Source organism: Drosophila montana, unplaced genomic scaffold, assembly GCF_035044405.1.
Source record: "Drosophila montana isolate Dmon_TW-CO22-7 unplaced genomic scaffold, ASM3504440v1 contig_3733_1, whole genome shotgun sequence".
Lineage (NCBI taxonomy): Eukaryota > Metazoa > Arthropoda > Insecta > Diptera > Drosophilidae > Drosophila > Drosophila montana.
Genome location: NW_026998620.1, coordinates 3974144 through 3990242, shown reverse-complemented (window position 1 = coordinate 3990242; position 16099 = coordinate 3974144). Strand labels below are relative to the sequence as shown.

General features: G+C 39.7%; 1 protein-coding gene across 3 annotated transcripts; it reads left to right on the top strand.

Moving 5' to 3' along the window:
• Positions 1-204: 204 nt before the first annotated feature.
• Positions 205-5878, top strand: LOC135436477 (uncharacterized). Of its 3 annotated transcripts, none has more exons than XM_064694083.1 (2): positions 205-1783; positions 5658-5878. In XM_064694083.1, the coding sequence occupies exons 1-2, from the start codon at positions 836-838 to the stop codon at positions 5739-5741; spliced, it is 1032 nt and encodes a 343-aa protein (XP_064550153.1). In that variant the 5' UTR covers positions 205-835; the 3' UTR covers positions 5742-5878. The 3 variants fall into 3 exon arrangements, with proteins under 3 accessions (XP_064550153.1, XP_064550152.1, XP_064550151.1); XM_064694082.1 differs by having other exon boundaries at positions 205-1795; XM_064694081.1 differs by lacking the exon at positions 205-1783 and adding an exon at positions 1802-5197.
• Positions 5879-16099: the final 10221 nt, after the last annotated feature.

The window sequence follows — 16099 nt, the reverse complement described above, 5'->3', positions numbered from 1 at the left end:
AGTTGAAAATCATTTTAATCATCAAGTCTGTTCGCAGCAGAACGCCCTCTGAATAATATTATATCTGAATTACAATATATCTTTACTTCTCAAATCACGATATTGAAGTCACATACTATTATTTTTAAACCACCATAAAATACCATTGTAAATTGCTCACCACTAATCTATCGATAGTTATTGTTGAAAGTTCGAGAAGTAAATCACGCATTACAAGCAGTCTAAAGGCTCCTTTGATTTTTATTAAAATTTATAAAACATAAAAGGGGCCGAAGTGGGGTGCAAACTAGCATCTCCTCAAAACATTGGTGACCCCGACGTGATTTTTATTTCTTGCTTCTCGTCTTGCCGCAAATCTCACTTTCGTTGTTCATCGCTCTTTTGCTGCTGCAGCATAGGCACTAAACTCAAGTACAGACATATGTACATATGTATGTACATACATATTTCGCACACCGGCTCGAGTGCGCGCTTCTCTCTAACGATCTTATCGCGTTATTTAGCAGATCGGCTATTATAACCAAGCTGTTTGGTGCATATCAGTGCCAAGCACAACCCTTTGCTTAGAAAAGAAGCCGTCGAGCAGATACCTACACACTTACATACATACATATGAATGTGAATGCAAGTGCCGCTACAATTGATCTCGATACATACACATACACAAGCCGCTGCACACATAAAACGGTAATCGCATTCTCGCATTGCTCACTCTGTGACATTCGCAGTGGTCAAGGGCAAAGCTCTTCTCCATAAGTGGACTTTGGTGACAGGCCGGAGTACAGTGAGCACTCAACAAAACGTACCAACCGAACATAACCTCGCCAACAACAGAATGGAAAATTCGACAAGTGAAAAAGACTTTTGCAAAGCCAAATGCGCTTCTGTTCAACGCCAACTATTAGCAATGAACGAATTCTTCAGCGCTGGTGAGATGATCAGCTTTGACGAGGCCGATCTGATGGTGCGTATAGAATCTGCGGAGAGCTTGAAGGCCGAGTTTGATATCAGCCAGTCAAGGCTAGAAAAATTAGATTTGCTCGAGCTTTCAACGGACGCACGCTCAGACTTCGAGAAGGTTTACTGGATGATCAAATCCACTCTCGCTCGTCAAATGGACGTAGTCACTAAGGGACGTATGACTGACGCCAATTCAACAACTATCCCACGCTTTGCTGAAAGTACGCACACATTTGCTCACTTGTTCAACCGTAAGTCTCGCCTACCGGAATTGCAGCTGCCCAGGTTCAGCGGCTCCTACGAGGATTGGCCGGATTTTTACGCCATGTACAAGACTGTCATTGGCAGCAATGAGGACCTGAGTAAGATTGAGAAATTACAACATTTACGTGCGTGCTTGGATGGTGCTGCTCTCAACACAATCAAATCGTTAGAGCCTGTCGACGTGAATTACGACAAGGCGTTGGAGTTACTCATAAAGCGTTTTGATAATAAGTTGCTACATTTTCAGGGCCACGTGCGGGCTATAGTCGGCCTGCCAGGCGTTGAAAAGGGATCAGCAGAGGCGTTGCGTGAGTTGAGTGACAAAATTAACTCTCATCTTCGGGCGCTTAGCACCATGTCAACAACTGAGGAGCTGGCTGACGGATTACTCATACACACAATATCGCACAAGCTCGATCACCACAGCCAGGAAAAGTGGCAGGAAGCGCTTGCAACGGATAAGCTACCCAGGTGGACGGATATGTCGGCGTTCTTAGAGAAGAGATGCCGCATGATGGAAAACTTGAAAGGCGCTACGGCACCTACGCCTAGCCACCAGGTTACCAGAAATGTACAAAAATTGAATCGTAACACATTCATTGCATCCTCATCTAACAATTACCAGCAAAATTGTAATTTTTGCGACTCAAAAGAGCATTTTCTTGTTAAATGCCCGTTGTTTTTGAATCTGTCCCCAAGTTTGCGCCACAAGGAGGCCAAGCGATTGCATCTTTGCCTAAACTGCTTGCGCAAAGGCCATGGCTTGCAGCAATGTCGCTCAGGTCACTGCAGGCATTGTCAACAAAAACATCATTCGTTGCTGCACATGAGCCCCATCACAACTCAATCATCTGCCCTGTGTACACCAAGCTTGCAGGCTGCAGCCACGATCCAGCCTCACGCATCGTCTTCAAGTAATCCACCATCTTCAACTCTCGTCAGCACTGCTCTTGAATTCGCACCTGAAGCCACGAATGCCCAGCCTGTAGACTATGTGGTGCTTCCAACCGCCATCTTATATGCCAAGAGCCACTCAGGTGTATTCATACCCTGTCGTGCATTACTGGATTCTGGATCTCAACTCAACTTTATCACTGCTCGTCTAGTAAAGCAACTCCAACTCAAAACTCATCATGCTGCCGTATCAATATCTGGTATAGGCGAATCAACCCTATCTTCTAACATGTCCACTGACATATCAGCGCAGTCACGTGATAGGAGCTTCAGCACATCATTTTCAGCAGTCGTTACTCGCACTATAACGGATTATCAGCCCCACTTTGGGTTAGACATCTCTGGGTGGAATATCCCCAAAAACATCTCGCTCGCGGATCCAACGTTTTTCAAATCTCAAAGAATAGATTTATTACTTGGTGCCGGACTATTTTTCGATCTCATTTGCATCGGCCAAATTCGAATGGCGGATAACCTACCAACGCTCCAAAAGACCAAGCTCGGATGGATTGCGTCTGGCGGACTCTCTCGCGTACACAACAAACACACATCCCTTTCAGCCCTTTACAAGGAACCTAATCCATGGGAGGATCCACTGTCGGATATTGTAAAACGATTCTGGGAAGTCGACAATTGCTGCGGTACAACCCCTGCGCTCTCTGATGAAGACGCACTATGTGAGCAGTTATTTCTCCAAGGCTACACGCGACTAAAGTCAGGGCAGTATTCAGTTAGGCTTCCAGCAAAGCTCAGCTTCGACACGCTAGGAGACTCATATCAACGTGCTCTACGACGTTTCAAGTCGCTCGAAAACAAATTGGACAAAAATCACCAGCTGAAGGAGAGCTACTCTGCATTCATGCGCGAATACATCGACTTGGGCCACATGTCTTTGGCTTCCAAGCAGCAGCTTGTCCCACAATTCTATTTACACCACCACTGCGTAGAAAAGCCAGATAGCTCAACCACCAAATTGCGCGTCGTTTTTGATGGATCAGCCAAATCCACATCAGGCGCATCTCTGAATGATCTTTTGCATACAGGCCCAACAATTCAACCCAAATTATTCAACATTCTAATTCAGTTTCGTTTTTTAAAGGTTGCCATGTGCGGTGACATCTGTAAGATGTACCGCTGTGTCCGAATAACGCATCCAGATCAATTTCTGCAATGCATCTTATGGCGTGATCACCAAAATGAAAGCATAAGGACGTACACCCTGGATACAGTAACTTATGGAACTAAACCCGCTGCATTTCTAGCAATTCGAGCGATGCAGCAGCTGGCCCACGACGAAGAGCCTACCTTTCCACTAGCTGCAAAGATAGTTTGTCGCGACTTCTACGTAGACGATTTAATTTCTGGAGGGGACTCTATAGAAGAAGCCATTCAGATCCGACAGCAAGTAAAACTGCTACTGGCTAAAGGTCACTTTCCAATCAGAAAGTGGTGCTCAAACGAGCCTGATGCATTAAAAGGAGAAAGCGAATCCAATTGTGAGAAGCTAATGGAGTTCAAGGATGGCACCAACATTGCAAAGACGCTTGGTTTAGCTTGGAGCCCTAGCTCGGATAGCCTGCTTTTCAACTTTGCGGAGATCGTACCCGAAGGACCAGTCACAAAGCGGAGCATATTATCAATGATAGCGAGATTTTACGATCCGCTCGGATTGATCGCTCCCATCGTTACCAGGTTAAAGGTATTTCTCCAAGCACTGTGGAAGGAAAGGGTCAATTGGGACGAATGCCTGTCGCAGTCGCTACACTTCGAATGGATCAAACTCATATCGCAACTCTCATTTGTCAGCAGCTTGAAATTCTCCCGTTTTGTATTGATGCCGCTAGCTACGTATGAGCTGCATGGATTTTGCGACGCCAGCACAGCCGCTTATGGTGCTTGCGTATTTGTCAGATCCGAAATGCAAGGGGTATTTTCATCACATTTGCTATGCTCTAAATCAAGGGTCGCCCCATTAAAGACGCTGACAATCCCAAAGCTTGAGCTGGCAGCTGCACTTTTATTATCAGAGCTCATAGGGAACATTGCCAAGTGCATTCAGTTCGAATGCAGATATCATTGCTGGACCGACTCAACAGTAGCGCTTGCATGGATTCGTGAATCACCTTCAAAGTTTAACGTCTTTGTATCCAACAGGGTATCACAAATACAGGAGCGAACCAAGGGCATGACCTGGCATCATGTACCCTCTCAGCTGAACCCTGCGGACATTTTATCACGTGGATGCACACCTTTGGAACTTTTAGACTCACAGCTATGGCATAATGGACCCCCATTTATACAGGCCGCTAGCTCGACTTGGCCTCAAAACGTCGCCTACCCCTTTGAGCTTCCAGAACGACGCCAGAAAGTGCTGGTAGTATCAACGAAGACGGACCTATCGGCATCTTGTAAATTCAACAACACATTTGCCAAGTTACAGCGCACTTTCGCATACGTGTATCGATTTATTGCGCTAAAAAGATCTGATTCGACGAGTTCAAAAGGTCCACTCACTCCAGATGATATCAAGTGCGGAACGCATTTACTTATAAAAAACATTCAACTTACGCACTTCGCCGAAGAGTACAAAGCACTCAGCTTAAAAAGGCCGCTTCCAACAAGAAGCAAACTTCGTTCATTGTGCCCACTGTTGGACGCTGAGGGACTCTTGCGCATCGGCGGGCGCCTTCAGAACTCAAACTTGGAATATGAAGCAAAGCATCCGTTATTGTTGCCTAAACGCCACCCAGTCACCGCAGCTATGATCACATATTATCATTTGGAATTTCTTCATGCTGGTCCGCAATTCCTTCTAGCAACACTCCGCCAGCGATACTGGCCCATCGGAGGTCTCAAGGCTGTCTCAAATATCATCAACAGGTGCGTGCGCTGCTTTCGAATGCGACCTAAACTTCTGGAGCAAGTCATGGCCCCGCTACCAGCTGAGCGTGTGCAGCCAAGTCCGACGTTTCACGTAACTGGCATCGACTTTTGCGGTCCTTTCTACGTCAAATCAGAGGTCAGGAATCGCTCACCAACGAAATGCTACATCTCAATTTTTATATGCTTTGCAACGAAAGCAACGCATTTAGAGTTGGTAGAGGACCTGTCCACGTCATCGTTTATCGCTGCCTTGAAGAGATTCATCAGCCTTCGAGGGAAACCGCATACAATATGGACAGACAACGCCACAAATTTCGTGGGTGCTCGAAATGAGCTGAAGGAACTGCGCGACCTGTTTATAAGCGATCCCCAGCGCAATGAGATTGTTCGCAACTGCCTAGCTCTGGGAATCAACTGGAAATTCATTCCGCCCCGTTCGCCACATTTTGGAGGATTGTGGGAGGCCGCTGTCAAGTCAGCAAAATATCATTTTTACCGCGTCGTTGGAAATTCTCTTCTCTCATTCCACGAATTCCGAACTCTCATCTGTCAAATATCCGCAATGCTTAACTCAAGACCGCTTTGCTCTATTACAGAAAACCCGAATGACTTGGAGATACTCACGCCTGGGCACTTCATCTGGGGCAAAGCCAATGCCACTATCGACGAGCCAGACATAACTCACCTAAGCATAGGTCGCCTCAGCCGTTGGCAGCGAATATGTCACATGCAGCAATCATTTTGGAAGAAATGGAGTACATCGTATTTGTCGTTGCTCCAAGAGCGCGGGAAATGGCGATCGTCCAAGCAAAATCTTCAGGCCGGCAGCATCGTGCTGCTCAAGGAGGACAATGCACCACCACTCAGGTGGCCGCTTGGTCGAGTCGGCAGCGTCATCACGGGTGACGACGGCATTGTGAGAGTAGCAGTCATTCGTACACAAAATGGTCTGGTCAAGAGAGCCATTGCCAAAATCGCCGTTCTGCCAATCGAGACCACATCGGTTGAAAGCTTGTATCTTCCAACGGGGGGAGCATGTTCGCAGCAGAACGCCCTCTGAATAATATTATATCTGAATTACAATATATCTTTACTTCTCAAATCACGATATTGAAGTCACATACTATTATTTTTAAACCACCATAAAATACCATTGTAAATTGCTCACCACTAATCTATCGATAGTTATTGTTGAAAGTTCGAGAAGTAAATCACGCATTACAAGCAGTCTAAAGGCTCCTTTGATTTTTATTAAAATTTATAAAACATAAAAGGGGCCGAAGTGGGGTGCAAACTAGCATCTCCTCAAAACAAGCTCATTTCGGTAAGGGGTAAGAGCTGAAAATTCCCTAAGATCAAATTAACAGAATTTATAGCTAAGAAAATTAAAGGAAGCTATTCTGGGTCTATATTACTAAAATATTAGGGATATTAAAAAAAAAATATTAGTGATATTATCAATTAATTATTGATATTATTAAAATATTAGTGATATTATAAAAATATTAGTGATAGTAAACTATTAGTGATATTTTGAAAACATTAGTGATATTATTAAAATATTAGTGATATTATAAAAATATTAGTGAAATTATTTATTAATTATTGGTATTATTAAAATATTAGTGATATTATTAAAATATTAGTGATATTATAAAAATATTAGTGATATTATTAAAATATTAGTAATATTATTTATTAATTATTGGTATTATTAAAATATTAGAGATATTATAAAAATATTAAGGTTATTATTAAAATATTAGTGATATTATTAAAATATTAGTGATACTATTAATTAATTATTGATATTATTAAAATATTAGTGATATTATAAAAATATTAGTGATATTATTTAAATATTAGTGATATTATTAAAATATGCGTGATATTATTTAAATATTAGTGATATTATAATATCAAAATACTTTAAATGAGTAAAATGCGCTCGAGACGACTCGATTAAATATGCATCATATTATTGATTACCAGGCAAAAGTTGTTTGATTTTGGGATCAACAATTAGCTGACTTGACGCCACTTGTCCGAATTTTCAATAAGAGTTTAGTTCATTACAAGCTCGTTTAACGTCAGGGAGCTATAAACTTTATCGACTTCGGGCTGCAATTAAAAACCATTTTACAACACTATAAAACCCAACTATTAACGACAAACTGTAAAAGTTGAACAAAGAACATCTGAGTTGATTGACAAAAATGTTTACCACAGACTTTTCATAGATTTCCATAAATTTTAATGTTTTCTATGTAGAAAGCGGGCAACAAAAAGGCAGCAATTAATAGGATTCTTTTGTGCTGACGTCCTGTTAACGATTGGAAAACCCAATCTCGAGTAGCAGTTACCGCCAAATGCCTGCTGACTAACCGCAAAACAATCAAAAAGTGATTTTAATTGAAAAACAGTAAAAATCAATTGCAAGAAGAAAACCATTTGAGTGTGCGGTAAGTGCCAGAAAGCAATTAATATGCAAACAAAAGTCGCAAAAGCTATTATATATATTTTAAATATATATAAAATATATATATATATATATATATATATATGTTCTACTCATGAGGCAGGTGATGTGAATTCCATTAGCCGGAGTTCAAGGTTCCGCTTTTGGCTGCCAGCACGTACAGTGCATAGATTTTTATATGCCTCATGCCTCAGCGTCCTGCTGGAGCTTAGCATTCTAATACGACTCCAACCATAAGGTAGGTCATAAATTGTCGGCCAAATCCACTGAAATTCGTACACCTGTTCTCGCAGCTAAGTATTATTGATAAGCATTAGAATCGGGAGCGTGTCCAACACGCGCACTCAATAGAGCATTACGTGAATTACATACGCATCGGGTCGTATACTTATTTAGATGACTATTAAGCGCCTGGCTCCACACATACTAATAGTACTTATATTCTGCGGGAGTGGGGAGCATGTCCATAACAGCAGTTATAAACTCGTTAGCACACAGATACAATCATGCTCGGAAGAGCTTTAAGCTGCGTTTTACAACATTTCGCCTTCGCCCAGCAGTTAACCCCAACAGATGCAACTTCATGAATGGTTCATGCACCCACTTGGCCGGCTGTTGGGTCATTTGAGGGCTGAAAGGGTTAAGCCAAGGCAGCAGAGGAAGACGTTAAGAAGAGAGAGCAACGGAATTACGACAGAAAATACAAGCTACTTATTTAACTGTGTAGCAACAGTTTGTATTCACATAAATACACATTGGGTACTTTAACAATTTGTGCTTTAAATATGCATTTACAATTTACGGCTTTCACAGCTTTTTGTAAAGTTTCTTTCTATAAATTCTAAATGTGATGTTCGGAATTATCTGATTGATTTGCGGGCATGGTTCATACCCTTCTGGAGAGCATATTAGTTATGTCACGCAAAGCAAACGTCTCCGACCCCGTAGAGTATTAAAAACTTTTAGATATTTACGTTTAAGCCGAATTTGTGTTTAAGTCCAAATATAATAGATATTGTTCTTATATATAAAGTTCACCTCGAAGCAACAAACTAAACAAATTTAAAATAATTTACCTGAAGAACAGGTGAAATTAAGGTTTCTTGGTATTAATTCCACTTCTTAGTAAGAGTATATTATTCAGTCGAATTGAAATTTCTCTACAAATTTGGTCTTATTCTTATCGTATGATATAATATATATATATAAATAAATATATATAAAGTTTTCCTCGAAACAAAAAGTAAAACAAATTTAAAATAATTTACCTGCACAACAGGTTAAATTAAGGTTTCTTGGTACTAATCCCACTTCTTAGTACGAGTATATTATTCAGTCGAATTGAAATTTCTGTGAACATTTTCTATTGTTCTTATCATATATTTAAAGTTTTCCTCGAAACAAATTTAAAATAATTTACCAGCACAACAGCTGACATTAAGATTTCTTGGTATTAATTCCACTTCTTAATATACTCTTAATATTCATTCGAATTGAAATTTCTCTGAGAATGCAATTTAAATTCAAAGCACAACGTATTCTGAATACTGCTGAATATATCCCATAATAGAAATGTACTCACATACGATGACAATTATAAATTGCTGTGTGCAATGAACGGGGTTCAATAGCTTTGTAATATTATTTAAGCATCGGGAGGAGCCGAGCGAATGGTAACATTGTTGTCATGTAAACGAGATGTTGTCTAAAAAACTGTTGACCCCGTTGGTAAATTGGCTGACTCTCTTGGCTTTCGACAATATCAATTTGCAAGACAATGCAGCATGGTCCCTGGGACCAATCCGTACACAGGACTCTCGTTAGAAGCGGCATCAATGCATTTGATTGCACAATCCTTCATTGCCAGGACCTTTGGCCAACTGGCCGGCTCCTTGTACACTTGTGTGCATGCTCCTGCCATTTCTTCAACAATATATGTATGCAGTTTATCTGCTGACCACAGTTTTTGTCCCCCGTCCCGTTTAACAGTCGCCGTTGGCCGTCGCTCGAGGACTCCTTTGTGAGTCGCTGGCCCACTTTTTATTGGCCTTTGTGGCATTTGTGTCATAAACCGCTTTGGCATTTGGCCTCCAAAGTCCACTTGAATTTAACTGAATTTCCATAATATTCTTTGCTCCTTCTTTGCCGTATTGACTCACGTTTTTTTCCAGCATGTTCTCGCAACTTTGTTTTATTGACTTTGCGGCGACAAATTCGAAATTTAAATTGCCATCAAAATGCGCACGATATGATAAATTGCCAAACGAACTCGTAAAAAAAAAAAAAACGCTTGCCATTGTATCAATTTGTCTGGCTATTTGTGTGGTTTCCAATTTTGTACATTTAATCATTATGCTCCACTTTTGGCAATCATTCTTTCGGACATGTGACATTATGCAGTTTGATTTAAATTCGTTCGCATTCATTTAGTTTGGCTTTATTCAGAAATTTAATCAAATATTTAAATTAGTAGCTCACGTTTACCTGCTTTTTCTCCCTCCGAGTAGTTTTGCCCTTAAACCACAAATTGTAATTAAACTTTCGAAATCGTTTGTGACGCGAACAAAAGACAACGATTTGTGTAACATGCGTATTTTTAATCAATAACTTTTCGGTGTTTAGTTTAATTTTTGTTAATAATCAAACAAAATCTTGCCTGCGGTCCTCGTGGCACTTCAACTATTATGTTGACGAATTTGCGGTCTTGCGTTAGTCAGAACAAGAGACGGGCGAGGGAAATAAATTCCACGGGCCACAAAAGCATAGTTTTTTTTCTACCCAGCTCGTCGACCCCTCGGGCTCTAAATTAGATGCATTTTAATTTATTTTTAAACGACAAATAACTAACCAAAAACTTTATACCGTGCGGTTAGTAAATACAAAATAACTAAAATGTACATCGATAGGTATTTATTTAAAGGTAGGTTGGAAGGTCTGTTAAAGCAATCCAAGTGAGCGTACAACTATTTTGTGATTATACAAGTTATATCTTTAATCTAGCACCTATAATCTACCAGAAATTATCTCCTTTTTTTTGTTTTTTTGTTATGATATCTATCAGTGCCTTCTGAGGTTGTGAGGTGAAGGTTGTGTCTATTAGGGTATTACAATTGAAGGGTTATTTACAATGATGGGCTATTTACTATTAAGGGTATAGCCATAAAAATAATAGGATTAAAATATTTCTGCTTTCTGCTGCTTTCTAGGTCCCAGGGGTGTAGCCTTTCGAGGCGCTCCTCTGTAATGGGGTCAGCCTGGACCCTGGCGACCGCGCTCGGCCAGCCGCAGCAGCTTGTCGCAACTGACGAAATTGAAAATTTGATCTACGACCTTTGTGACAGGCCATAAAAGGCCGGCCACCTTGCGGACTGCCTTGCCTTGAACTATTCTTAGTCGATGAAGCTGATTAAAAACACTTTAGGAGAAGAGGAAACACCCCGTATTCAGTGCCGAGTTTCCACTACAAACATTCCAAATTAGTTCTTTCTACAAGAATATGCACCAACCCAAGCATAGGAAATGCATGCTTGATAAACTTTGGAGCCGGTACAGCCTCCTCTTCTGCCTGTCACATACATTTGCACAAAACCGAAATACCCCTTATAAAGAGCTTGTTAATTTAATGCCAGTTCAATCACTCGAAAAGAATGGATAAATAATTGAATGTGCGCAAATTTATGCACATTTGCATAACTGCGCAAATATTTGCAGCAACATGCCAGAATTTGCAAGTCAGAATTTGTAAGGGGTGCAGGACTGCAATTAAAGCATGCGGATTATTGCGTATACGCAGCATGGGTCCGAATCTTATATTCAATGAGCGCTAGCTGTGGTTTATGGCCCTGCCTTGCAGCCCAACGATTAAATGTGCTTCGCCCCGCCGCCATTCCACACGCAACGGAAAATAATTAGACACTCAGCATTATTTGTAGGCAATCAAATTGAATTTAGTGTGGGCCCAAAGCCACGCCTACAACACACACGTATGCCTTTGTGTTCTAGCTGGTGTGGGCGTGAGTATGAGTGTGTGTGTGTGCTTTTGTGTGTTTATGGCCAAGAGTGTGTCCTACAGACACTTCCTTCTGCCTGACAAGCTGTTAATTCTCATCACGTTTAATGTAATGGCAGCACGTTAACTTTGAAGCGCAAAATTGGAATTCAATATGTTCGCCAGCATATCAAATGTGTGACTTTCTCGCGGCCCCCTCTCTCTCTCTCTCTCCCTCTCTCTCTTTCTCGCTCGCTCGCACCCTCTTTTTATGTGTATCTCTTTCAATATTCTACTTTTGGCGAGTCGGGGCAAACTTTTTCTGGCCCCCGACATTCGACTCGTAAATGAGCATTGAATTATGCCTTCGACATGGCCAAAAAGCAACTGGAAATACTGACTCGTCCTGACATGTAGATTATTGTAATGAATATTTAATATAACTTTTCGTCTATATATTTATTGATTTTTCTGCAAAACAAAAAAAAATCGACTTTTGTTTTTCATTTCGGTTGCGTATATTTATTTATAATGCATTTTTGCCGCTTTTTCGACTAACAAAGCAAACGCCAAGAGAAACAATGAAATTTAAATTATTTTCGCTTGACAATCTCATTCGTCTGCATTCCTCCCAAATATTCCATAACATATTAATTGTCAAACAATTTTTCATTTATTTTCGCATGAAATATTTCGAAGAAAACAATCTCCCTCTCTTTAAAAATTATATATTAACATTCTTGATCATAAGTACGAGCTTCATTTATATGTGTACAACAATCTTTCCTTAGCTCTGAAGTCATTTCGCAGCAACTGGACTTAAATCGGTTGCTTTTTTTTTTCTATATGCAGATGGGATTCACTATTACTTTGTCAACCTAATAATAAAGATTTAACCTTCTGTTTCTTAAAGAACAAAGTATTGTGTAGTCGGTTCCATCCGACGGCAATGTCTTTCATGTTTTGAGTTAACTTTTTTGTGGTGTTCTTTAAGAATGTCACAAGTCCTTTGGTGGCTTGGTCTGCGACACACTTCTACCTCATTACGCATCTTAATTGTGTTATTCAAGTGCCTGCGCATTAATCTTTTTAAATTGCAATGCTATCATTTTATACGCTTATACGCTTTCGAAAAGTAAAGAAAGTATGACTTGCGAGGGTTAAAAAAAAGAAAAACACAACTAATAAATTTTGCGCATGTTCTTATTGATAATCCGCATTGATAAAGAAGTTGAGGCATTATTATTATTACGTTTATAAAAACCAGTTTCTTACCTTCATATAAATGAGATTTATTTGTAAAATCAATGATAAAGATCTTAAATGTATTTCTTCAAATTTAATACAAATACACTTAAATACAACGTAAGCTACATTTTGTTATCTAATTTATATATTTAATTTAATTTAATTTAATTTATATATTTAATTTAATTTAATTTATTTAAATACACTCAAATATAACGTAAGCTACATTTTGCTATCTAATTGTCTAATTGTGAATCATTTTATATAGAACCTAATCCAATTACTTACAGAAATAACTAAGCTATTAAATATAATATAGGGTATATCGCGTACTCCCACTCCATACTGTTTCTGGAGTCGAGCACACGAACCCAGAACCCCAAATAAATAAGTTATTTAAAGCCCGAGCAACATGAGTTGGACGGCTTTTGACTTGTCTCATCTTTGCTTTATGTCGGCCATTAACTCCAAACAGACTGAAGGCGAACTGCTCATCTGCACTTAACCCACTCAACGAATCGACACTTGGATGGCCAGTTGGACCAGTTGGACCAGTCGGACACTTTGATACTTGAGCAGTGGCCAAGAGTCTTGAAGTGTGCCACTGCACATGACAGAATGTGAGTAACTCTCCAGCTGGTACACTAAACTATATATCATCTCACTTTAACACACTTGGCGCACTCTCATCGCGTGCCAGACAGTCGCAGGACACATTAATAAGTTCAACTACACTTCCAGTCCAGGCCACATTATTCATGCCTTCACGACATAATTACAATTTGAATTGCTTTTATTGCCACGAGCACGACTTTTATGCCCAGCGCGCTGTTTGCCCGCTTTGTTACTGACAAATGAAAACATTTTGCTGACATTTACGTGGGCTTCGCTTCAGCAGCAACAACAATAACAACTTGCACAGCGGCAGGATGACTGTGGCTGTCCGGCTCATTGCCTTCCCTTCACTCATGTTTAATTAACATTTTGCGATGTGCCAACAGCTAAAAGTTCTCCACCATCTCCCCTCCTCTCCACTTCTCTGTAGAATTCACATTTTGCACACTTCTTTATGGGGACGGTAATTCGGAAAAATTACCTTACGGCTGTTTCCTTTGACTTTGCTTTTATCTTCATTTTTTTTTTTCGCTCTTTAATTTCTTGTTTTCATAATATTTATATAGAAATAACAATTCATGCCAGTTAATTAAAACGTTTTCATCAAATTAGAGTGTGCGTGGCAAATGCCGAGGCATACGGAAAAAACGTTTAAGGCCATTTGAACAATTAAAATCCAATTAGAAAGTTCTTGGAATTTTACAGTATTATTCAAAACATTTAACATTTTTGTAGAGACCTGCGTGAAAATATGTACATGAATATATCTCTTACAGTATATAGATGATAGGTAGAGGTATTTATATCATATTCAAAACGTGATAATCAAAGGTTTAACAATTATGCGGAATCAGATATTTTTGTTGCCCAAAGCATTTTATAGGCCACTCAGGCACACATTCAAGACACGTTTACCTTTCCATCGTTTACTTTGAGCCCTCTGGTTAGCTTCGCATGTCAAATTTATCGATACGTCAAAATGTTTACCGAAAGGAACTGTTTCTGAGTGACAAGTGAATCGCCTTGAATCAATAGACATTGCCACGGGCCCCACTACAAGGTCATCCATAATAATTGTGCCTAAGTGCCCCACATTGTGGCAACTTTTCCCAGCAATTCAAATGAATGTAAGCAACAACAACAACAACAACAGCAATAACATCAGTAAATTCATTAGCTTACAGTCGCATTTTCAGAAAGCAAATAATATAAATAAACTTTAAGCTAAGCCCACTTGGCTCTTTTAAGCTCTTGGTGTGGTGTCTGCAAGAGATGGGGCTCATGGGGCTGTTATTCCCCATAGCATTTCAATACATCGCTGCTAGGCGTACATTCAATCCCCATTTCTTCTTTATGTGATACCCTAGCAGAGGGTCTTTTAATATTTCAACTTAATCTGTTATATGTGCTACTTATATAAATCTTATTATAAGTTCTGAAAAGGTTGAAGAACAAAAGTTAAGTAGGAACGGATACAAAGTTTTGCTATCTATCATTAACATAAAACTGTTTATCCTGACTGACAAAGTGACTTATTGACTGATTGACTGACTGACTGACTGACTGACTGACTGACTGACTGACTGACTGACTGACTGACTGACTGACTGACTGACTGACTGACTGACTGACTGACTGACTGACTGACTGACTGACTGACTGACTGACTGACTGACTGACTGACTGACTGACTGACTGACTGACTGACTGACTGACTAACTGACTAACTGACTGACTGACTGATTGACTGACTGACTGACTGACTGACTGACTGACTGACTGACTGACTAACTGACTGACTGACTGACTGACTGACTGACTGACTAATTGACTGATTGACTGACTGACTGAATATCTGGCTGACTGACTGACTGACTGACTGACAGACCAACTGACTGACTGACTGACTGACTGATTGACTGACTGGCTGACTGATTGTTGTCCATGCACAGCTCTACCCACAAAGACTATTTACTTGAAATTTGTAACGTATGCCACAAACCGGGTTTGAATCTAACTGGTTCAATCCCGGAATTCCATTTCATTATTTTTGCTACGAACTGAAACCAGAACTAAGTTTGCTTTGGTAATGCATTAAATTTACATATATACAGCAATATTGCTTATCGAATTTTGTTCATAGAAACAAACCAAAAGAGTTTTGACGCACATTCTTATTGTACATGCACATGTCTGTACGTACTCGTATTCGTTTAAGATGTGATTACAGCCGTAAACCGAACCTCCCTCTGATAGTTTGTTTCTTCAGGCTTGCAGCCTTGGACGCTCAGTCAGGGTCTTGAAAATTCCGCCGACAAGTGTAGAGCAGGCTTAATTCTGATTTTCAAAGATCTTTGTCAATATTCATTTAGCATAATGTTTCACAATGTTTTTTATACTTTTAACAACACCTGTGCGGAAACATTGAGGAATAATGGTTGATTGAGCGACAGATTAATATTCAAAGTTCCAACTACGGAAGTAAAATATTAACTTATTATTTACTTCAACCCAACATCTTTATTTAAAAATATCTTTTAGGTGCTTAACGTAATAAGAGAAGATTTATATTCCAAACAGTTGGGAAATTTGTGCTGCTTGAGATTTGAAGAAGGTCGTATAATACTAAGTATAATAATAATAAGAATATAATAAAATAAGGTATTAACTCTTGGTTAAAAATTACTTTCAACATTTGATTACTTAGA

Coding starts and splice junctions, on each gene's coding strand:
- LOC135436477 (XM_064694081.1), top strand. CDS start 2,051: ATGAGCCCCATCACAACTCAATCATCTGCCCTGTGTACACCAAGCTTG. Junction 5,198..5,657: donor CTTTCTACGTCAAATCAGAG/GTCAGGAATCGC, acceptor GCTCTATTACAG/AAAACCCGAATGACTTGGAG.